The sequence below is a fragment of the Ciconia boyciana genome, chromosome 28, assembly GCF_034638445.1.
Source record: "Ciconia boyciana chromosome 28, ASM3463844v1, whole genome shotgun sequence".
Lineage (NCBI taxonomy): Eukaryota > Metazoa > Chordata > Aves > Ciconiiformes > Ciconiidae > Ciconia > Ciconia boyciana.
The window spans coordinates 562,242-585,036 of NC_132961.1; the positions used below are offsets into that span (position 1 = coordinate 562,242).

At 65.2% G+C, this 22,795-nt stretch overlaps 3 protein-coding genes across 3 annotated transcripts in view; 1 reads left to right on the top strand and 2 right to left on the bottom strand.

Annotated features, from left to right (window-relative positions):
- Window positions 1–5,266: 5,266 nt before the first annotated feature.
- LOC140644626 (uncharacterized) lies at window positions 5,267–14,811 on the bottom strand. Its single transcript, XM_072847645.1, has 9 exons — window positions 14,745–14,811; window positions 12,965–12,991; window positions 11,742–12,056; window positions 11,560–11,667; window positions 10,572–10,886; window positions 9,470–9,625; window positions 6,627–9,191; window positions 5,886–6,070; window positions 5,267–5,350 (listed from the first exon to the last, which is right to left on the bottom strand). The coding sequence occupies exons 1-9, from the start codon at window positions 14,767–14,769 to the stop codon at window positions 5,267–5,269; spliced, it is 3,780 nt and encodes a 1,259-aa protein (XP_072703746.1). The 5' UTR covers window positions 14,770–14,811.
- A 1,594-nt stretch (window positions 14,812–16,405) lies between these two features.
- Window positions 16,406–22,083, bottom strand: LOC140644598 (uncharacterized). The gene is made up of 2 exons (XM_072847591.1): window positions 21,951–22,083; window positions 16,406–21,331 (listed from the first exon to the last, which is right to left on the bottom strand). Exon 2 carries the CDS (start codon window positions 21,319–21,321, stop codon window positions 16,738–16,740), a length of 4,584 nt encoding a protein of 1,527 aa, XP_072703692.1. The 5' UTR covers window positions 21,322–21,331; window positions 21,951–22,083; the 3' UTR covers window positions 16,406–16,737.
- Window positions 22,065–22,795, top strand: part of LOC140644627 (scavenger receptor cysteine-rich domain-containing protein DMBT1-like) — a 45,341-nt gene continuing 44,610 nt past the window's right edge. The window contains exon 1 of the mRNA XM_072847646.1: window positions 22,065–22,200. The gene's annotated coding sequence lies outside the window, so the exon portion shown is untranslated. The remainder of the gene's footprint in view (window positions 22,201–22,795) is intronic.

Sequence of the window (22,795 nt, forward strand, 5' to 3'; positions counted from 1 at the left end):
CCATTGCCCCCATGCTCTGCCCCTCTGCACCCCAAAGTCCCACTGCCCCACACCCAGCCCCTCTGCCCTCCAAACCCCATTGCCCCACTTCTTGCCTTGCTGCCCCACCTGCCCTGGCCACCCCACCTGCCTCCCAGTAGGACCCAGCCTGGCCCCTGCCCCATGCCATGGGGCACAGCTGCGGGCAGGTCCCCTCCCCCGGGCAGGCAGGGTGCTGGGAGCGGGACAGGTGGCTGCAGGATTAGCGCTAACAAGCTGTTTCATAACAGGGTCGAGAGGCCATGAGGGGAGCGTGGGCAGGGGGCCAGGCTTGGCTCAGCGCCACACCTGGGACAGCCAGGCCCATGCACTCACCCCACTGTAGCCCCACAGCATGGCCACAGTTGTGCACAGGTATCCCATGGTGCCCTGTGGGGCTGGGTGCCCACATCCCCGGCAACAGGCATGGTGCAGACAGATGCTCAGTTCTTCACATTTAATGACTAGGTGGGGGGACAAGGAGCTGGGGCAGGACCCCTTGCTGCCACCCATGGCCTCCTGTGGGATGTTGTGCGTGGGGTCCCCCATGGGGCCAGGGACTGCCCAGGCAGGGATGTAGGAGGGATGCTCCACAGGGGGACATGGTGACTGTTGAGATCGGGGGCCATCTGGGGGCAGAGCTGCAGTGCTCAGGCATCCTGCGAGGACAAGAGGATGACCGTGGCTTGATCCAGCCCTGCCAGGCCACCCCAGGTGTCCCACAGCAGCAGAGGGGTTCCCAGACCTGGCAGACCACGCTGATATCCTCCTGGTGGGTGCAGTCATGGCGTCCCCAGGCACGGTGGGCGCAATCCTGCAGCGTCCCCTCCTGACCCCGGCAGCGGACGTCATCCAGCCAGATGCGCCCAGCACCAGAGCCGAAGCGGGGCCGTCCCCGGGGGAGGTCACCGACTGCCCCTGCCGCCCCGCAGCCCAGCTCTCGGCAAACCACCACCGCGTTGGTCCCATTCCAGCCATCATCACAAACTGTGCCCCACTGCCCGGCGTGGTTCACCTCCAACCGCCCAGCGCAGCGCCCAGGGCCACCCACCAACCGCAGCTGGAAGGGCTCTGCAGGGACACCGGGGTGACACCAGCCCCATAGGACCCCCCACCTAAGGTGGGGGTCCCCCACCCCACCCTGCCGAACGCTTACCCTCACACTTGACAGCGGCAACCCGATCTGTGGGACAGGAGGATGGGTGCCCTGGCTGGAGGATGCAATGCTCCAGGGCCGGCTCCTGCCCAGTGCACTGCACCTGCTGCAGCACCACCATGGAAGCACTGGCTGCCGCGGGGCCGCAGGGCGCTGGGACGAGCCGCGGGCGACCACAGCCCAGCTGGCGGCACAGCACCCGGGCAGCCGCCAGGTCCCAGCCCTCGGCGCAGACAGAGCCCCAGGTGCCGGCGAAGAGGAGCTCCAGGTGCCCAGCACAGCGTGAGCGGCCACCCTGCAGCCGGGCTGGCACCGCTGCAGGGGGCGGGGGGAAGGTGTATGGCACCAGTATGACCAGTACAGCCCCAGTCTGCCCAGCACAGCCCCAGTCTGCCCAGCACAAGCCCAGTCTGCCCAACCCAGACCCAGTCTGCCCAGCGCAGCCCCAGTCTGCCCAGCACAGCCCCAGTCTGCCCAGCACAAGCCCAGTCTGCCCAACCCAGACCCAGTCTGCCCAGCACAACCCCAGTCTGTCTAACCCAGACCCAGTCTGCCCAGCACAAGCCCAGTCTGCCCAACCCAGACCCAGTCTGCCCAGCACAGCCCCAGTCTGCCCAGCACAAGCCCAGTCTGCCCAACCCAGACCCAGTCTGCCCAGCACAGCCCCAGTCTGCCTAACCCAGACCCAGTCTGCCCAGCACAACCCCAGTCTGTCTAACCCAGACCCAGTCTGCCCAGCACAAGCCCAGTCTGCCCAACCCAGACCCAGTCTGCCCAGCACAAGCCCAGTCTGCCCAACCCAGACCCAGTCTGCCCAGCACAGCCCCAGTCTGCCCAGCACAAGCCCAGTCTGCCCAACCCAGACCCGGTCTGCCCAGCACAGCCCCAGTCTGCCCAACCCATGCCCAGTCTGCCCAGCACAGCCCCAGTCTGCCCAACACAAGCCCAGTCTGCCCAACACAGACCCAGTCTGCCCAGCACAAGCCCAGTCTGCCCAACCCAGACCCAGTCTGCCCAGCACAACCCCAGTCTGTCTAACCCAGACCCAGTCTGCCCAGCACAAGCCCAGTCTGCCCAACCCAGACCCAGTCTGCCCAGCACAGCCCCAGTCTGCCTAACCCAGACCCAGTCTGCCCAGCACAGCCCCAGTCTGCCCAACCCATGCCCAGTCTGCCTAGCACAGCCCCAGTCTGCCCAACCCATGCCCAGTCTGCCCAGCACAGCCCCAGTCTGCCCAGCACAGCCCCAGTCTGCCCAACCCATGCCGTCTGCCCAGTACAAGCCCAGTCTGCCCAACCCAGACCCAGTCTGCCCAGCACAGCCCCAGTCTGCCCAGCACAAGCCCAGTCTGCCCAACCCAGACCCAGTCTGCCCAGCACAGCCCCAGTCTGCCCAGCACAAGCCCAGTCTGCCCAACCCAGACCCAGTCTGCCCAGCACAGCCCCAGTCTGCCTAACCCAGACCCAGTCTGCCCAGCACAGCCCCAGTCTGCCCAGCACAAGCCCAGTCTGCCCAACCCAGACCCGGTCTGCCCAGCACAGCCCCAGTCTGCCCAACCCATGCCCAGTCTGCCCAGCACAGCCCCAGTCTGCCCAGCACAGCCCCAGTCTGCCCAACCCATGCCCAGTCTGCCCAGCACAGCCCCAGTCTGCCCAGCACAAGCCCAGTCTGCCCAACCCAGCCCCAGTCTGCCCAGCATGGCTCCAGTCTGCCCAGTACAGCCCCAGTCTGCCCAACCCATGCCCAGTCTGCCCAGCACAGGCCCAGTCTGCCTAGTACAAACCCAGTCGGCCCAGTTCAAGCCCTCCTACATGTGGTCTATGCCCCAGTGCCTGCCACATCCCATGGTTGCTGACCCCACGGCCCCCAGGTGTCACCAGGGGGACACAGGGGTCACCAAGGATCACCAGAGGGACACCAGGGGACACCCGGGGAAAACCCAAGGGACACCCAAGGGTCCCCCAACATACCAGATCCGGCCACGATGCCGCAGCACAGAGCTGAGGGGAAAGAGGGAACAGCTGGGAGTGGGGCCCCAGCCCTTGCCCCACAGACACTCCCCACCCCCCACACCCCACTGACCCCCAAGACACACCCCACGGACACCCCATGCCCCACACACCCCACTGACCCCCAAGACACACCCCACAGACACTCCACATCCTGCACACCCTAGTAAAACCACCAACACACACCCCAAGTGCACCCCCAGCTCTGACCCCCAACTTCAACCCCAGCTCTGCCCCACCAAGTTCACCCCCAGATCTGTTCACCCCAAGTACACCCCCAGATCTGTGCCCCCCATGTGCACACTCAGCTCTGTGCCTCCCAAGTTCACCCCCAGCTCTGTGCCCCCAAGTGCACTCCCAGCCCTGGGGTCCCCAAGCCCCTGCCCCACAGCCCCGCCCCCACCATGACCCCCAATCCCTCACCGAGACACAGCCCGAGGCCGACCAGCCCCCCATGCCGCAGCTGCCTGGGACCCCTTTCCCAGCATCCCCCCCCCCCCCCTTTTAAAGCTCCTCCTAGGGAGGGCTTTGGGGGGCAGCGGGGGCGGGAGCAGGGGGGAGGAAGTGAAAGTGCCATGGGGAAGCGCTGAGGGAGCCAGCCCGGCGCCATAGGGCCGGCAGAGATGGGGGTGTGGGATAGGGAGCAGTATCAGGATCCCCCCCCCTCCCAAGAAGGGGTTCCACTGCCTGTGCCCCACCAGCTCACCCTCCCCTGCTGGGGCACCTCGTGGCACCCCACAGGCACCCCACGGGACCAGCCCAAGGCTAGTCCCCCTATCCCCCCCCAAAAAAAAAAAATTGATGCTCCTCATCCCACCACCCCACAACCTCAAGGTGCTCCAGGACTGGGGGGGGCTGGGGGAGCCAGCCCCACTTTATTTCATCTGGGGGTCATGGCAGCGCCCCTGAGTCACCCAGTTGCAAGGGTCACAACCCCATCATGGCTGAGAGCCGGTAGCAGAGGGCGTCCCTGAAAAGCCCCCCAGGAGGTGCTGGAGGGTCAAGGCCAGAGCCCGCAGGTCCCCCCGCAGCCCCCGCACCTCCTGCAGCAGGGCCTGCAGTTGGGGGGCCGGGCAGGGGGGGCAGCTGCCAGACTCCCCTCCCCACTGCTCCCCAGCCGCGGGGTGGGCTACTGGTGGCACTGCTGGTGGAGCTGGACCTGTGGGGTGAGACATAGAGACCCCCTAAAGCACAGCCATGAGAGATAGCCCCCCCAAATGTGTCCCCCCAAAAAACCCTCAGAATTTGGGGTGCAAAGGGGGCCTTGTTTCCCCCCCCCCATCCTCCCAGCACCCACCCCCATGCCGCCCCAGAGCCCTGGGGTCCTAGGGGGTGTCACCTCAGGAGTTGGGGGTCCGCTGGCAGGACACCCCCCTGCCACTGTGCTCCCTCACCTCAGGCTTACCTGCACACAGGGCCCCAAGGAGCATGGGGTCTGTCAGGGTACGAGCAGGATGGGTGGGGGGAAGCTCCGGGGCTTCCGGGAGGCCTCCGAGGGGCTCTGGGGGGAGCTGAGGGGTTGTTGGGGGGTCTGGGTGCTGAGGGGCTCCGTGGGGTGCTGCGGGAGTGCTGGGGGTCTGGGTACCGAGGGGCTCCATGAGGTGCTGAGGGGGTGCTGGGGGGTCTGGATGCTGAGGGGCTCCACGGGGTGCTGCGGGGGTGCTGGGGGGTCTGGGTGCTGAGGGGCTTCAGGGGGCTGAGAGGGTGCTGGGGGTGTCTGGGTGCCAAGGGACTCCAGGGGTGCCACTTGAGTGCTGGGGGGTCTGGGTGCTGAGGGTCTCCATGGGGTGCTGTGGGGTTGCTGGGGGTCTGGGTGCCGAGGGGCTCCAGGGGGGCTGAGGGGGTGCTGGGGGTGTCTGGGTGCTGAGGGTCTCCGTGGGGTGCTGGGGGAGTGTTGGGGAGGTCTGGGTGATGAGCATCTTCATGAGGTGCTGCAGACGTGCTAGGGGGATCTGGGTGCTGAGAGTCTCCATAGGGTGCTGCTTGGGTGCTGGGGGTCTGAGTGATGAGAGTCTCCAAGGGGTGCTGGGGGGAGCTGGGGGGCTCTGGGTGACAAGGGTCTCTGTGGGGTACTGAGGGGGTGCTAGGGGGTCTGGGTCCCGAGGAGCAACATGGGGTGCCCCGGGGGTGCTGAGGGTGTCTGGGTGATGAGGGTGTCTGTGGGGCCCTGCAGGGGTGCTGGGGGGCGTGGGTGCTAAGGGTCTCCAAAGGGTGCTGGGAGGGTGCTGGGGGGTCTGCATGCTGACGATCTCCATGGGGTGCTGGGGGATTCTGGGGAGTTTGGGCTGCTGAGGGTCTCCATGGAGTGCTGAGGGAGTGCTGGGGGTATCTGTGGGCTGGGGGTCTCCATGGGGTGCTGGGGGGATGCTGGGGGTTCTGGGTGCTGAGGGTCTCCATGGGGTGCTGAGTGGGGGCTGGGGGTATCTGGAAGCTGGGGGTCTCCATGGGGTGCAGGGGTGTGTTGGGGGGCTATGGGTGCTTGTGGGCTCCATGGGGTCCTGAGTGAGTGCTGAGGGGCTCTGTGCACTGGGGGTCTCCTTGGGGTGCTGGATGGGTGCTGGGGGGCTCTGGGTGCTGGGGATCTCCATGGGGGGTTGGGTGTGGGCTGGAGGGCTCCATGTGCTGGGGGTCTCCTTGCAGGGCTGTGTGGGTGCTGGGTGGCTCTGGGTGCTGGGAGTCTCCTTGGGGGAGTGGGTGGGTACTGGGGGGCTCTGGGTGCTGGGGGGCTCTGGGAGGCACTGGGAGGGGATGCTGGAGCCTGGATCCAGTTGGACTGCAAGGGCAGGAGGGGATGTTGGCATCGGGGTGGGGTTCTGCGATGGAGGGGGTGATGGGGGCTCTGTGGGGGGAGTAGAGACCTCAGCAGGGCCTGGGTCCGGGTCTGCACCTGGGGAGGGAAGGGACACAGAGGTCTGCGAGGCCCCTGCACCACCGCCTCCAGGCCCCCTGCCCTGCATGCTGGGTGAAGAAAACCCCATCCACCCATCCATACATGCATCCATCCATCCATCCACCCACCCACCTGTCCACTCATCCACCCATCCATCTACGCACCCACCCATCCATCCATCCATCCATCCGTCTGTCCATCCATCCATTCACCCACCCATTCATCCATCCATCCATCTGTCCATCCATCCATCCATCCATCTGTTCATCCATCCACCCACCCATCCATCCATTCCTCTTTCCTTGCCATCCATGCATCCAGTGTCCCACAAGTTCTTCCTTTCCATCCATCCATCAATCTACCTTCCCTTTCTCCTAACTTGCTGCCCTTCCCACCCTCCACTTTTCTGTCCAGTCAATCGCCCCTTCCCCTCTCAGTCTATCCACACATAGTCCCTACTGTCTTTCCACCCACCCCAGCCCTCCAACATTTCATTCTTTTCCTGAAAATTTCTTCCAAATAATTCCTTGCTTAGTACCATCTGGATTCAGACCTGCTGGAGGATGTGTGCTCCTCATGGTAGCTTCTGGACCAGGTTTGGCTCCAAGATGTGTGCTCCATGTGGTATCATCTGGACCAGGTTCTGCTGCAGGACGTGTGCTCCATGTGGTATCATCTGGACCAGGTTCTGCTGCAGGACGTGTGCTCCTCAGGATAACATCTAGACCAAAATCTGCTAAAGAATGTGTGCTCCATGTGGTACCATCTGCACCCAGTTCTGCTGAAGGATGTGTGTACGGTGTGGCACCACTGGGACCAGGTTCTGCTGTGGGATGTGCACTCCACATGGTATCATCATCCAGACCCCTTTCTGCTGAAGAATGTGCGCTCTGCATCGTACCATCTGGACCCAGTTCTGCTGGAGGATGAGTGCTCCTCATGGTACCTTCAGGACCTGGTTCTTCTGCAGGACGTGTGCTTTGCATGCTACCTTCTGGACCTGGTTCTGCTGAAGGACGTGTGCTCGTCATGATACCTTCTGGATCTGTTTCTCCTGCAGTATGTGTGCTTGTCATGACAAATTCAGGATCTGGTTCTGCTGGAGGACGTGTGCTCCTCATGTTATCTTCAGGACCTGGTTCTTCTGCAGGACGTGTGCTCCTCATGGTACCTTCTGGACCTGGTTCTGCTGCAGGATGTGTGCTCGTCATGACAAATTCAGGATCTGGTTCTGCTGCAGGATGTGTGCTCCATGTGGTACCATCTGGATCCAGTTCTGCCGGAGGACGTGTGCTTCTCACATTATCTTCAGGACCTCGTTCTTCTGCAGGACGTGTGCTCCTCATGGTACCTTCTGGACCTGGTTCTGCTGCAGGATGTGTGCTCCATGTGGTACCATCTGAATCCTGTTCCACTGGAGAACGTGTGCTCCATATGGTACCACCTGGAACTAGTTCCACTGGAGGATGTGTGCTCCTCATGGTACCTTCTGGACCTGGTTCTGCAAGACGTGTGCTCCTCATGGTACCTTCTGGACCTGGTTCTGCTGCAGGATGTGTGCTCCATGTGGTACCATCTGAATCCTGTTCCACTGGAGAACGTGTGCTCCATATGGTACCACCTGGAACTAGTTCCACTGGAGGACGTGTGCTCCTCATGGTACCTTCAGGCCCTGGTTCTGCTGCAGGATGTGTGCTCCTCAGGGTATCACCTAGACCAAAATCTGCTGAAGAACGTGTTGTCCATTTGGTACCATCTGCATCCAGTTCTGCTGGAGGAGGTGTGCTCTTCATGGTACCTTCAGGACCTGGTTCTCCCAGGTTCTGGTTACTCCACATGGTATTACCTGCTGGGACCACCATGGTGGGGGCCAAGTCTTGCCTTGCTTTGGGCCTGGTGCCTTGCGTGGTACTAACCAGATTCTGCCCCACTTTGGCTTGAGTGGCATCAATGGGATCTTGTCCTGCTGTCCATTGGGTGAGCTGGATGGCAACTGCCACATCCTGCCCTGTTTGCAGTTGGGTGGCACCAACTGGATCCCTCCCTGCCTTGGACTTGGTACCTTGCATGGTCCCAACCAAACCCCGTCCTGGTGGTTTCCTGGAGGTCTGGTTGGCACCGGTCAGAATCTGTCCAGCTTTAGGCTGGGTGATCCGTACAGTACTGCTTGGATCCCGCTCTGCTTTGGGCTGGGTGACGCGGATGGTACCAACTGGATGCCATCCTACCTTGGACCTGTTGGTGCCAGCTGGATGCCATCCTGCCTTGGTCCTGTTGGTGCCAGCTGGATGCCATCCTGCCTTGGACCTGTTGGTGCCAGCTGGATGCCATCCTACCTTGGACCTGTTGGTGCCAGCTGGAGTCCATCCTGCCTTGGACCTGTTGGTGCCAGCTGGATGCCATCCTGCCTTGGACCTGTTGGTGCCAGCTGGATGCCATCCTGCTTTGGACCTGTTGGTTTCCACTGGATACCGTCCTGCCTTGGACCTGTTGGTGCCAGCTGCATCCCATCCTTCCTTGGACCTGTTGGTGCCAGCTGCATCCCATCCTTCCTTGGACCTGTTGGTTCCCACTGGATACCGTCCTTCCTTGGACCTGTTGGTGCCAGCTGGAGTCCATCCTACCTTGGACCTGTTGGTGCCAGCTGCATCCCATCCTTCCTTGGACCTGTTGGTGCCAGCTGGATGCCATCCTGCTTTGGACCTGTTGGTTCCCACTGGATACCGTCCTTCCTTGGACCTGTTGGTGCCAGCTGGATCCCATCCTGCCTTGGACCTGGTGATACCAGCCGGATCCCGTCCCACTTTAGACCTGGTGGCACCAGCTGGATCCCGTCCTGCCTTGGGCTTGGTGCTCTGGATGATGCTGGACAGATCCTGTTCTGCTTTGAGTCGGGTGATCCCAATATTACGAATGGGATCTCGCCCCGCTTTGGCTTGGGTGGCACTGATTCGACCCTGTCCTGCAGGGCGCTGGGTGCCGGGGGTGGCACCAGTTGAATCCCATCGTGCAGGGTGCTGGGTGCCAGGGGTGGTGCTGGCCAGACCCTGTCCTACAGGGTGCTGGGTGCTGCTGGTCGGCGGAGAGGTCACCGTTGGTGACGGCAGGTCCCCTTGCCCTGCAGCAACAAGAGGGTTCCTCAGCCCAGCTCTGGGGGGTACCCAGGGCCAGAGGCAGGGGCATTCCTTGGGGACAGGGTGTCTGGAACATGGGGAGTGACCCCAGCAGGCAGGGGAGGTGCATGGGGGGGTCCATGCCCCCAAATCTGCTCCAGCCCCCAGCCCCACAGCTAGGCCAGGGCGGCAAAACATGGGGTCCCATGTTGCGACCGGCCACCCACTGGCTCCCTAGGACCTTGCACAGGGGGACAGGGACCCCCATCCCTGCTCCTCCTACCCTTGCGGGGTGTCCTTGCAGCGGGCTGGCTCGCTGCGGTGCTCCAGGGAGAGCCAGGGATGCGGGGCCATGTGGAGGGGGGCACCCGGGCTGGCTTCATCCGCGACTGAGGGGGAGTGGGCTCTGCAGGGTGGACATCCAATGTGGCCAGCTCATCTGCAAGCAGAGGAGACCAGTATGAGCCCTGCAGCATGCACACTGCACATGCACTGCACACACGCTGAGCCCTGCCCACATCCACACTGGACACACACACTGAGCCCTGCCCACGCACACACTGCGCACATGCAAGCACCGCATGTGCACACAGTGCACAGACTCGGCATCTCTGTGCACCGCACACACACACTGCGCCCTGCCCATGCACAGAGAGCACACACGCACTGCGCCCTGCCCACACATGCACTGCACAGACTAAGCGTCCCCGTGCACTGCACACACGCACTGCGCCCCGCCCACGCATGCACTGCGCACAAGCACTGCACCCTGCCCACACACGCACTGTGCAGACTCTGTGTCCCCAATGCCCTGCACACACGCACTGCGCCCTGCCCATCCATGCACTGCACACACGCACTGCACCCTGAAAATGTACGCACTGCACCCTGAAAACGTGCACACTGCACAGATTCGGTGTTGCCGTGAACTGCACACATGTGCTGTGCCCTTCCCATGCATGCACTGCACCCTGCCCACACACACACTGCATGAACTCCGTGTCCCTGTGCACTGCACACATGCACTATGCCCTGCCCACACATGCACTGCACAGACTCAGCGTCCCCATGCACTGCACACACACGCTGTACCCTGCCCACGTACGCACTGCACACACATAGTGCACCCTGCACACGCATGCACTGCACCCACACACTGTGCCCTGCCCACGCACACACTGCACATGCACTGCACCCTCACTGTTACCGCTTGCAGCACGGCCACGGTGCACCCTGCAGACCGCGCACCCACAGGGTTTGCAATTCAGCCGCGGCATCCCCGTGCCCACCCACTGCCCCGGGACCAGTGCACAGGTATGTGGACTGTTCACCCACTGCATCATCCCTGTGGGGGCATGGCCCCCAGCCCCCCACATCGCGGGTACCTGCACAGACAACGGCGGCATCCTCCCGGTGCTGGCAGTTGGTGACACCCCAGGGGGAAGCCGGGCACCCCAGCAGGGATGACTCGTTCCCTTGGCACCGCACATCGTCCAGCCAGATGGGCCCGCTGCCCTCACCAAAAAAAGCTGCCCGGGGTGCGTCGAGAGCAGCCCCACAGCCCAGCTGCCGGCAGACCACTGCCGCGTCCGGCAGTCCCCACAGGTCGTCACAGACAGTACCCCAGTGCCCGTCGTGGAAGATCTCCAGCCGGCCAGCACAGCGCCCTGCAGCCCCCACCAGCCGCATGGTGGGATGCCCTGGGAGAGAGGCTGGGGTCCGCGCTGGCGCGGGCCCCTGGGACCCATGGGTGGGGGGTACCTGTGCACACCATGCCTGTGCACACCCTCCTTGTGCATGCCATGCCCGTGCACACCATAGCTGTGCACACCCTACCTGTGCATGCTGTGCCCGTGCACACCTTGCACGTGCACACCCTACCTGTGCACGCCATACCTGTGCACACCGTACCTGTGCATGCTGTGCCTGTGCACACCGTACCTGTACACACCATGCTCATGCACACTGTACCCGTGCATACCTTGCCTGTGCAAACCATACCTGTGCACGCCATTCCGCTGCATGCTGTACCTGTGCACACCTTGCCTGTGCACACCACACCTGTGCACACCATAGCTGTGCATGCCATGCCTGTGCACGCCATGCCCCTGCACACCGTACCTGTGCACACTGTACCCAACAGTAGCTTTGCATGCTGTACCTGTGCCTGCTGTACCTGTGCACGCCGTAGCTGTGCACGCCGTAGCTGTGCATGCTGTAACCTGTGCACACTGTACTTGCACACGCTATATCTATGCATGCTCTACCTGTGCACAGCATACCCTTGCACGCTGTACCCGTGTGTGCTGTAACCTGTGCTTGCCATACTTGCACACATTATTGCTGTGCATGCTCTACCCGTGCAAACCGTACCTGTGCACGCTGCACCCCTGCATGCTGTAGCGGGTGGCTGGGTGACGGTGGGCAGCGGCGTGGGGCTCCAGGGTGGTTCGGTGGTGCCGAGGGGCTGGAAGCGGTGAGCTGTGGGGAGCGGCAGTCAGGCGAGGGGTCCCCAGCTTGGCCCCCCGCTTGCCAACCCACCCATCGCAGCCCACCTGAGCAGACAGCGCTGGCATCCTCTTCGTGGGCGCAGACGTGGGGACGCCAACCCCGGTGCCGGCACAGGGCCAGGCGCTCCTCAGTGCCCCGGCACCGCAACCCATTGAGCCAGATGGGACCGGAACCCTCTCCAAACCAGGCTCCCGATGGGGCGGCCAGGGCAGCCCCACAGCCCAGCTGCCTGCAGACCACCGCCGCGTCCGGCAGCCCCCAGTCATCGTCGCAGACGGTACCCCAGTGCCCACTGTGCTGCACCTCCACCCGCCCAGCGCAGCGCCCGGGGCCCCCGGCCAGCCGCACCGGGAATGGCCCTGGGGACAGCCCGCACTCAGGCACTGGGGCCAACGGCACCTGCCAACACCCACTGGGACCCACTGGGACTCCCTGGGACCCACTGGTAGCCCTGCACACACTGGGACCTGCTGGGACCTTCTGGGACCCCTGCACCCACTGGGAGCCACTGGGCTCCTTTGCACACACTGGGCCCCGCTGAGACCTACTGGGAGCCCAGAACACACTGGGACCCACTGGGATCCTTTGCACACACTGGGTCCTGCTGGGACCTGCAGGGACCCCTACACACATTGGGACCCACTGGGATCCTTTGCACACACTGGGACCTACTGGGATCCTCTGAACAAACTGGAACCTACTGGGACCCACTGGGATCCTTTGCACACACTGGGCCCTGCTGAGATGCACTGGGACCCTTACATGTCCCAGGGACCCCCACCCACAATGGGACGCACTGGGATCCTTTGCACAAACTGGGACCCACTGGGACCCACTAGGATGGACACACACTGGGACCTGCTGGGACCCACTGGGACCCCTGCCCACACCAGGACCTGCTGGGACCTACTGGGACCTGCTGGGACCCCTGCACACATTGGGACCCACTGAGATCCTTTGCACAAACTGGGACTCACTGGGATCCTTTGCACGCACTGGGACCTGCTGGGACCCACTGAGAGCCCTGCCTGCACTGGGACGTGTTGTGCCTTTGCACAAACTGGGACCCAATGGGATCCTTTGCATATGCTGGGACCCACTGGGATTCACTGGGATCTTCTGCACACACTGGGACCTGCTGGAACCCACTGGGATCCTTTGCACGCACTGGGACCCCCTGGGAGCTCCCCCTCACTGGGACTCACTGGGAGCCACTGGGCCAGGCCCCCTCTTGCTGCCCCACCTCCCCCCCCTGCTCCCCCAGTACCTGTGCTGCGGGGTCCCAGCAGCCCCACTGGAGATCGAATGGAGAGGATGAGTGGGGGGACACAGGCGTCCAGGCACCCCACCCTGTCCCAGGCTTGCTGGGGGGCCCTGGGGTGCCCAGCGGCAGGGACCAGTGCCCAGTGCCCAGAGCCCAGTGCCCCGTGCCCAGTGCCCTTCCTTGTGCCCAGTGCCCTGTGTCCAGTGCCCTTCCCAGTTCCCTGTGACCAGTGCCCAGTGCCCCATAGCCAGTGCCCAGTGCCCTTCCCAGTGTCCATGACCAGTGCCCAGTGCCCTGCCCAGTGCTCCCTGCCCCATGCCCAGTGGCCTCCTGCAGTGCCCAGTGCCTCATGCCCAGTGCTCTGCCCAGTGCCCCGTGACCATCATCGACCAGTGCCTACTGTCCTTCCCAGTTCCCAGTCCCCAGTGCCCCATGCGCAGTGCCCTTCACAGTTCCCCACGACCAGTGCCCTTCCCAGTGCCCTCCCCAAGCCCAGTGCCCAGTGCCCTGCCCAGGGACCCGTGACCTCTGCCCCATGCCCAGTGCCCTTCCCAGTTCCCAGTTCCCAGGGCCCAGTGCCCCCTGACCAGTGTCCAGTGACCAGTGCTTTTCCCAGTGCCCCATGACTATCATCGACCAGTGCCCAGTGTGCTTCCCAGTTCCCAGTGCCCCATGCCCAGTGCTCTTCCCAGTTCCCAGTGCCCAGTACCCCATGTCCAGCAACCAGTACCAGTGCCCAGTGCCCTGTGACCTCTGTCCCATGCCCAGTGCCCTTCCCAGTTCCCAGTGACTAGTGCCCAATGCCCTTCCCAGTGCCCAGTGCCCTTCCCAGTGCCCAGTCCTCAGTGCCACCCATGCCCACTGCCCATCACAGCCCACCCTACCCAGTTCCCCTCCCAGTGACCAGTGCCCAGGACAGCCCAGAACATCCAGTGCCCTGCCCAGTGCCTCACAGCCTTCCCAGTATCCCGCACAGCCCAGTTGCCAGCATAGCCCGCAGTGCCCCACGCACAGCACCCAGTGCCCAGCACAACCCACAGTACCCAGTGCCCTTCCCAGTGCCCAGTGTCCCACACCCTGCCCGGTGCCCAGCACAACCCACAGCACCCAGTGCCCTTCCCAGTGCCCAGTGTCCCACACCCTGCCCGGTGCCCAGCACAACCCACAGCACCCAGTGCCCTTCCCAGTGCCCAGCACCACCCATGGTGCCCAGTGCCTGCCCCCCCTCCCGCAGTGTCCCACAGCCCTAACTGAGCACAGCGCCCCATGCAGTGCCCAGTGCCCCCTGCAGTGTCCTTGCAGTGCCCAGCCCCTTTGCAGTGCCCTGCCCAGTGCCCCCACGCCAGCAGTGCCCTTCCCTTCCAGCACCCAGTGCAGCGCGCCTGGTCCCATGGGGTGCCCAGGACAGTGCCCACACCCCCCCGTGCAGTGCCCACTGCAGTGCCCGTGCAGTGCTAGTGCCATGTCCAGCACTGTGCCCATACAGTGCAGTGCCAGTGCAGTGCCCAGTGCCGTATTCAACCTCCCCTCCCAGCACCCACACCATACCCATGCTATAGCTGTGCCATATGCACACCAAACCTGTGCAGTGCCCATGCAGTGCCTGCACCAGTGCAGTGCCAGTGCCTGTGCAGTGCCCGGTGCTGTATTCGACCCCCCTCCCAGCACCCACACCATACCCGTGCCACACGCACACCAGCCCCATGCAGTGCAGTGCCAGTGCAGTGCCAGTGCTCATGCAGTGCCAGTGCTCATGCAGCGCAGGTGGTGCTGCCGGGCTCACCCAGGAGCAGGACGGCAAGGGCCATGGCGGGCGGTGGTGGCGATGGGGACGGCCGGCGGGCGGGGAGGACGAGATGGGGCTGCTGGGCCAAGGATGACTCAGTCTGTCCATCCGTCTGTCCAGCTGGCCGTCCAGGGGCCAGGGGGCTGGGCTGGGGGGCAGGAGGGGCCCTGGGACACCCCAGGCTGGGGAGCAGAGGGGATCAGGGTGTCCCCCTTGTTGTGTCCCCCCCAACCCAGTGGGGCTTGGGCCAGGGCAGGTGGGGGTTAACGCCGGAGCATGCAGCGCCCAGGGGACACACGTGCGGCTCCCACGCGTATGCACGTGGCCTCCCACTGCCCCGACACGCATGAGCACGTGGCCTCCCACTGACACGGGTGGGCATGTGGCCTCCCGCCATCCTGACACGCATGAGCACGTGGCCTCCCACCGACACACATGGGCACAGGGCCTCCTGCAGCAGCAGCACACAGGCACAGGACACACACAGCTGTTGCACGCTCACACGTGCACAGAGACGGGCACACGTATGTGCACCCTCATTTGCACACACACGTACACTTGCACACACGTTGTTAATGCACACATGCACAGAGGTGCACGCACATGCAGTCATGTGCACACACACATATGCACGCTTGCACACACGTGCACACATGCGCACACATGCACACACAGATGTACAACTGCACACATGCACACACACGTGCACACACGTGCAGGCGCACACACACATGCACGCATACACATGCACACACACACATGTGCACATGCACACACTTGCACACACACACGTGTGCACGTGTGCACATGCGTGCACACATGTACACACTCGTGCACACACATAGGAACACACGCATAGACATGCATATGTGTGCACATGTGCACACACACGTTCAAAGGCACACACCTGCACACACACGCACGCGCACACACGTGCGCACACACACAGGCACACACACACTGGGAGTCAGTGGGGCCATGCTGGGGGGACACTGGGGCCATACTGGGGTCAGCTGGGCTGTACTGGGGGGATCACAGGCCCACTAGGCTTGATGTGGGGTGGGGGGCTGGGAGCATGGGGGGGGGGCAGCGGGGCAGTGTTTGGGGGGCTCCCCTGGGCGAAGGGTTGGGGGAACCCCTGTGTCCCCTGTTGCCCCCAATGTCCTTCAGAGCCCCCCCACCGGACCCCTGTGCCCTTCAGTGCCTTCAGAGCCCCCAAGATCCCAGTGCCGCCCCCCCCGGAGCCCTGTGCCCCCAATAACCCCCAGAGCCCTGTTCCCACTCCCCCTCCCAGTGCCGCCCTTCCCTCCCAACCCCACCTCCCCAGTGCTCCCAGTAACCCCCAGCTTCCCAGTAACCCCTCTACCTCCCGCCTCCCCCCCCGCAGCGCTCCCTCATGGTCCCTCCCGCACCTCCCCCACCCCGCCCATGGACCCGCCCCGGCCACGCTGCACCGCGCAGGCACCCCGCGTGGCCCCGCCCCTCGCCACGCCGGGCCGCAACCCCACCCCTAGCAACAGCCTCTACCCTAGCGCGGCCCCGCCCCTAGCGACGGCCTCTCCCCTAGCGACCGTCCCCGCCCCTAGCGACGGCCCAGCCTCCCCCTGGTGACCCCGCCCCCCCCGCCGAGAAGGAAGAGCCGCACGGCGCGCAGGGATGGGGGGGGGCACCGTTTATTGACCACGCCCACGACGGTCCCGGGCGTCCGGGGCCCGACCCCCCACCGCCCTCCCCGGGACCCCGGGGCTGTGACCCCCCCCACAGCTCCGGCTCTGCAGGGGTGGCTGGGGGGGGGCCATGGGGGGTCCCGTGGGGCATCCTGGGGAAGTCCCGGGTGCCCTTGGGGGGCCCTGGGGCATCCTGGGGGTCCCGGGGGTTATGGGGGTCCAGCCCCTCCCCCCCCGAAGATCAGTGGGACCCCGGAGCTGAGCCACCCCAGCTCCGGCTCCGCAGGGGGGCTCTGGGGGGTCCCAAGGGGTCCGCCCCCTCCTCAGAAGGTGTGAACCAGTGGGACGTTGGGCAGCTCCGGGGTGGGGGGTCCCGTCCCCGTCCCCCCCCCACTGTTGCCACCCCCGGCCATCCCCCGGGCCGGGGCGGGGGGCTGCCCCCCACCACTGCCCCCCGGTACCGGCTCACCTCGGACCAGGAGGATCCGGGGGGGGCCGGGGGGCGGCAGCTGGGCCAGCGCCTTCAAGCAGAAGCGGGCAGGTCCCCCCGCTGCCCCCCGCAGCAGCAATAAGGGGGGCAGCCCCCCGGTTGCCCCCACCACTGCCAGCCGTGGGGACAGGGAGGGGGACGGCCCCCCCCCTGCCACGAGCACCTCAGGGGGCTGCGGCTGGACATTGGGCACCTCTGTGGCCTGGAGGTGGACATTTGCCACCTCTGTGGGCTCAAGTTGGACGCTGGGCACCTCCATGGTCTTGAGTTGGATGTCAGGCATCTCAATGGTCTTGAGTTGGACACTGGACACCTCCACGGTCTTGAGTTGGACGTTGGGTACCTCCATGGTCTTGAGTTGGATGTTGGGCACTTCCTCCACGGTCTTGAGCTGGACACTGGGCACCTCCATGGTCTTGAGTTGGATGTTGGGGACCTCCTCTGTGGTCTTCAGTTGGACATTAGGCCCCTCCGTGGTCTTGAGATGCATGTTAGGCACCTCCATGGTCTTGAGTTGGACGCTGGGCACCTCCATCATTTGGTGACAGGAACTGGGCACCTCAGTGGCCTGGAGATGAACATTTGTCACCTCCATCGTCTTCAGTTGGATGTTGGGCACCTCCGTGATCTTGAGATGGATGTTGGGCACCTCCACCATTTGGTGATGGACACTGGACACCTCAGTGTCTTGGAGTTGGACACTTGTCATCTCTGTGGTCTGGAGATGGACGCTGGGCACCTCCGTGACTTGGAGATGGACACTGGGCACCTCAGTGGTTTGGTGATGCACATTGGGCACCTCAGTGGTCTGGAGATGGACACTGGGCACCTCTGCAGCCTGGAGATGGACATTTGTCACCTCTGTGGTTTGGTGATGGACGTTGGTCACCTCAGTGGCCTGCAGGTGGACACTGGGCACCTCAGTGGTCTGGAGATGGACGCTGGACACCTCTGTGGCTTGGAGATGGATGTTGGGCACCTCAGTGGTTTCGAGATGGACACTGGGCACCTCCGTGGTCTGCAGCTGGATGCTGGGCACCTCCATGGCCTGGAGCTGGACGCTGGGCACCTCCGTGGCCTGGAGCTGGATGCTGGGCACCTCTGTGGCTTGGAGATGGATGTCAGGCACCTCTGTAGGCTCGAGATGGACACTGGGGACCTCTGTGGCTTGGAGATGGACACTGGGGACCTCAGTGGTTTGGAGATGGATGTTGGACACCTCTGTGGTTTGGAGATGGATGTCGGGGACCTTGGTGGTTTGGAGATGGACATTTGTCACCTCTGTGGTCTGCAGCTGGACGTCGGGTACCTCTGTGGCCTGGAGATGGACATCGGTCACCTCCGTGGCCTGGAGATGGACGCTGGGCACCTCTGAGGGCTGCGGTAGGGCTTGGAGCTGGATGTTGGTGATCTCAGAGGGCTGTGGCAGGGCTTGGAGCTGGACATTTGTCACCTCGGTGGCCTGCAGCTGGATGTTGGTGACGTCCGAGGGTTGTGGCAGGGCTTGGAGCTGAACATTTGTCACCTCAGTGGCCTGCAGCTGGATGTTGGTGACATCCAAGGGTTGTGGTAGGGCTTGGAGCTGGATGTTGGTCACCTTGGAGGGTTGTGGCAGGGCTTGGAGCTGGACATTTGTCACCTCAGTGGCCTGCAGCTGGATGTTGGTGACCTCTGAGGGTTGTGGCAGGGCTCGGAGCTGGATGTTGGTGACATCCAAGGGTTGTGGCAGGGCTTGCAGCCGGACATTTGTCACCTCTGCGGCCTGCAGTTGGATGTTGGTGACGTCCGAGGGTTGTGGCAGAGCTTGGAGCTGGATGTTGGTGACATCTGAGGGTTGTGGCAGAGCACGGAGCTGGATGTTGGCCACCTTGGAGGGCTGTGGCAGGGCTTGCAGCTGGACATTTGTCACCTCACTGCCTTGGAGCTGGATGTTGGTGACATCCAAGGGCTGCGGCAGGGCTTGCAGCTGGACATTTGTCACTTCGGCAGCTTGGAGCTGGATGTTGGTGACGTCCAAGGGCTGCGGCAGGGCTTGGAGCTGGACGTTGGTCACCTCACTGGCCTGGAGCTGGATGTTGGTCACCTTGGAAGGCTGTGGCAGGGCTTGGAGCTGGACATTTGTCACCTCGGCAGCTTGGAGCTGGATGTTGGTGACATCCAAGGGCTGCGGCAGGGCTTGGAGCTGGACACTTGTCACCTCCGTGGCTTGGAGCTGGACATTTGTCACCTCAGCAGCTTGGAGCTGGATATTGGTGACCTCCAAGGGTTGTGGTAGGGCTTGGAGCTGGACGTTGGTCACCTCGGCTGCCTGCAGCTGGATGCCGGTGACCTCAGGGGGCTGTGGCCCCCGTGGGGGGAGGACGCTGCTGACGCCACCCCTCAGGACGATGACGCTGGCCCCTGCCGGGGCCCCCGCCACTGCCTGGAGCTGGACGCCGGGCAGCGCCTGCCCTGTGCCAGGTACCAACAGGATGCTCTGCCCAGTGGCGGGGGGTCCCGATGCCCGGGGACCCTTCCCCACCCGTGGCGGGGGACCCTCGGCAGGCAGGAGGGTGAAGGCAGGGGGCTCGGCCGGGGGGCTGGGCAGCAGGAGAAGCTTCCGCGGAGGTGCTGGGGGGCTGGGGATGAGCTGCAGGCCCTGAGGCGTCTGCACCAGGAGGAAGGTCTGGGGTTCGGGGGGGGGGGGAGGGGGGCGTCGGGGGCTCCCACGGGGCCCGGGGGCATGGGTGCGGAGGTGACGCTGGAGGTAGGAGGCCATGACAAAGGCCTTGGGGCAGAGTGGGCAGCGGTAGGGGCGGGCGGCGGAGTGGGTGCGGCGGTGGAGCTGGAGGTTGGAGGAGTGGGTGAAGGTCTTGCCGCACTGGGGGCAGGCGTAGGGCCGCTCACCGGTGTGGACCCGCTGGTGTTGCCGGAGGTTGGAGGTTTGGGCAAAGGCTTTGCCGCAGACGGGGCAGGCGTGGGGCCGCTCGCCGGTGTGGAGCTGGCGATGGCGGCGGAGGCAGGAGGTGTTCTTGAAGGCTTTGGGGCAGTCAGGACAGCGGTAGGGCCGCTCGCCAGTGTGTTGCCGAAGGTGATACTGGTAGTGGGATGCCCACTTGAAGGTGAGACCGCACTGGGCGCACTCAAAAGCCCGCAGCCCTGTGTGAACCCGCTGGTGGATCTGGAGGAGGGAGGAACGCTTGAAGGCCTTGCCGCATTCGCGGCAGGCGTAGGGCCGCTCGCCCGTGTGGTCCCGCATGTGGTAACGCAGCCCCGAGGAGCCCTTGAAGGCTTTGCCGCACTCAGTGCATTGGTAAGGGCGCTCCGGGGCGGGCTGGGGTGCCGCCGGTGGGTGAGGAGCCTCGGGGGGGGGACGTGGCGGGACAGCGGCAGGGTGGCTGCGTTGGTGGCCCAACAGCCCAGCCAACTGGGTGAAGGTCTTGGGGCAGACAGCGCACTTGAAGGGCCGCTCGGCAGCGTGGCCATGCCGGTGCCGGGCCAGCCCCGAGCTGTTCTTGAAGGTCTTGCCACAGGTGGGGCAGCGGTGGGGGGCAGCCGAGGGGGTCACTGCTGTCACCGAGTGGCTGCCTTGGTGGCCCAGCAGCTCCTCCTCACTGGTGAAGCTCAGCGGGCAGGCAGAGCACCTCCAGAGTGTCTCCGGGGCCGCGGTGGGTGCTGGGAGGAGCGGAGGCATGGCAGTGTGGCCAGCATGGCTCTGGAGGTGTTTCTGCAGGCAGGCGTCAGAGACGAAAGCCTTGGCGCAGGTTGGGCACTCATGGGGCCGGGAGCCAGCGTGGGTGCGGCGGTGGAGGAGGAGGTTGGAGGAGTGGGTGAAGGTCTTGCCGCACTGGGGGCAGGCGTAGGGCCGCTCACCAGTGTGGACCCGCTGGTGTTGCCGGAGGTTGGTGGCTTGGGCAAAGGCTTTACCGCAGACGGGGCAGGCGTGGGGCCGCTCGCCGGTGTGGGTGTGACGGTGACGGCGGAGGCTGGAAGAATTCTTGAAGGCCTTGGGGCAAGCGGGACAGCGGTAGGGCCGCTCGCCAGTGTGCTGCCGGAGGTGGTACTGGTAGTGGGATGCCCACTTGAAGGTGAGACCGCACTGGGCGCACTCGAAAGCCCGCAGCCCCGTGTGAACCCGCTGGTGGGTCTGCAGCAGGGAGGAGCGCTTGAAGGCCTTGCCGCACTGGGGGCAGGCGTAGGGCCGCTCGCCCGTGTGGCCTCGCTGGTGGTAGAGGAGGGCGGAGGAGCCCTTGAAGGCCTTGGGGCACTCGGGGCACTTGTAGGGCCGCTCACCCGTGTGGCTGCGTTGGTGGTGGGCCAGGCGGGACGACCACCTGAAGGCCTTCCCGCACTCCCGGCAGGCGTAGGGTTGGTCGGCCGTGCCCAGACCCCCAGCCCGGGACCCGGCCGGCCCCGCTGCTGGCGTCGCTCCCGCCATGCTGACAGCCCTGGGGGACAGAGGGGGGGCTGGGCAGGGTGCGAGCGCAGGGGAGGAGCGGGCGTGGCCTCCGCGCGGGGGCGTGGCCTCACCAGTTAGGGAGGAGTCGGCCCCGGCGCGTTGCCAGCGCTGCGGGGGCGTGGCCCGGCATGCGGGGGCGGGGCCACCCCGCGGAAGGCCCGCCCCCACCAGCGGCGTTCCCCTTCAGGCCCCGCCCCCGCCGAGCCGTGATCCCCCTTCAAGCCACGCCCCCGTCGGCCAACTTTCCCTTCAAGGCCACGCCCCCGCCGTACCTGAAATCCTTTCAGGCCCCGCCCCCGCCGGGCCTCAAGGCCGTCCAGACCACGCCCCCGGCCCAGCTCGCTTTTCTCTGCAGGCCCCGCCCCCGCCGGCTCTTGAGAGCCCCCTCAGGCCACGCCCCGCCGGCCCGCGCTCTCCTTCAGGCCCCGCCCCGGACGGCCCGGGCTTGCCCTCCACGCCCCGCCCCGCCGCGCCTCCAGGTCCCGCCCCCGCCTCCCCGCAAACCCCTGCAGGCCCCGCCCTCGCCGCCCGCCCCGCGCAGGCGCCGCCGCCGCCGCCCCGGCCCCGGCCCCGCCGCCGCCGCCGCCGCCCCCCCGGTGCCCGCTCACCTGCCGGGAAGGGCGCGGGGAAGCGCCGCCGCGGCGGGGCAGGGCAGGGCAGGGCAGGGCAGGGCCCGCTCCGGCCGCCCTCCGCCGCACGCCCGCCCGCCCCCGCCGCCGCGCAACGACTGGGCCGCGCCGCGCGCGGAGCCACGCCCCCGCCGCGCCGCGCGCACCCGGTGGCCGGGCCGGGTCTGCGCGGGTTCTCCTGGGAAATGGAGTCCGCGGCGCCGCCATCTTGGAGCGGTTAGGAAGGGAGGTGAGGGGCGCACAGCGTGTCCCTGCTATAACGGATCCGGGTACCCGGCGGGTCACCGCGATAGGGGGCCGGGTGACCGGCGGGCCGCGTGTCCCCTTCCCCCGCCCCCAGGGGACTCAGGGGATTTGGGGGGCTCGGCGGGTTGGGGGTCGGGGGTTGGACGGTTTGGGCGACTCAGGGAGGTTGGGGGGGCGGGGAGCTTCGGAGCCTGGGGAGTTCAGGGGGCCGGGAGGGGTTAGGGGGTGTGGGCTCGGGGGGGGGGCAGGAGGCTGAGGGGGGCTGATGGGGATTTGAGGGGCTCAGAGCGGTTGGGGGGCTCAGAGAGATTGGGGAAACTGGGGGTCAGGACGTTGGGGGCTGATGGGGATTTGGGGGCTCGGGGGTCAGGGGCTGGGGGGTTAGGGAGGCTCAGGGAGGTTGGGGGAACGGAGGGGCAGGGTCTTAGGGGAGCTGGGGAGTTGGGAGGCTCGGGAAAGGTTGGGGGAGCTCGGAGAAAGGGGTTGGTTGAATTTGGGGGGGGCTCAGAGGGGGTTGGGACAACTGGAGCACTATGGGGGGACAGGGGGGTTGGGGGGAACTGGGGGGCTGGGAGTGA

Excerpts from the sequence above, each read along its gene's own strand:
- LOC140644626 (XM_072847645.1), bottom strand. The coding sequence starts at position 14,769 with ATGGCCCTTGCCGTCCTGCTCCTGG. Across the intron at positions 11,668-11,741 it reads TGCCAGCGCTGTCTGCTCAG|CTCACCGCTTCCAGCCCCTC; the intron begins GTGGGCTGCGAT and ends CGCTCCCCACAG. Across the intron at positions 9,626-10,571 it reads TGCCGCCGTTGTCTGTGCAG|ATGAGCTGGCCACATTGGAT; the intron begins GTACCCGCGATG and ends CTCTGCTTGCAG.
- LOC140644598 (XM_072847591.1), bottom strand. The coding sequence starts at position 21,321 with ATGGCGGGAGCGACGCCAGCAGCGGGGCCGGCCGGGTCCCGGGCTGGG.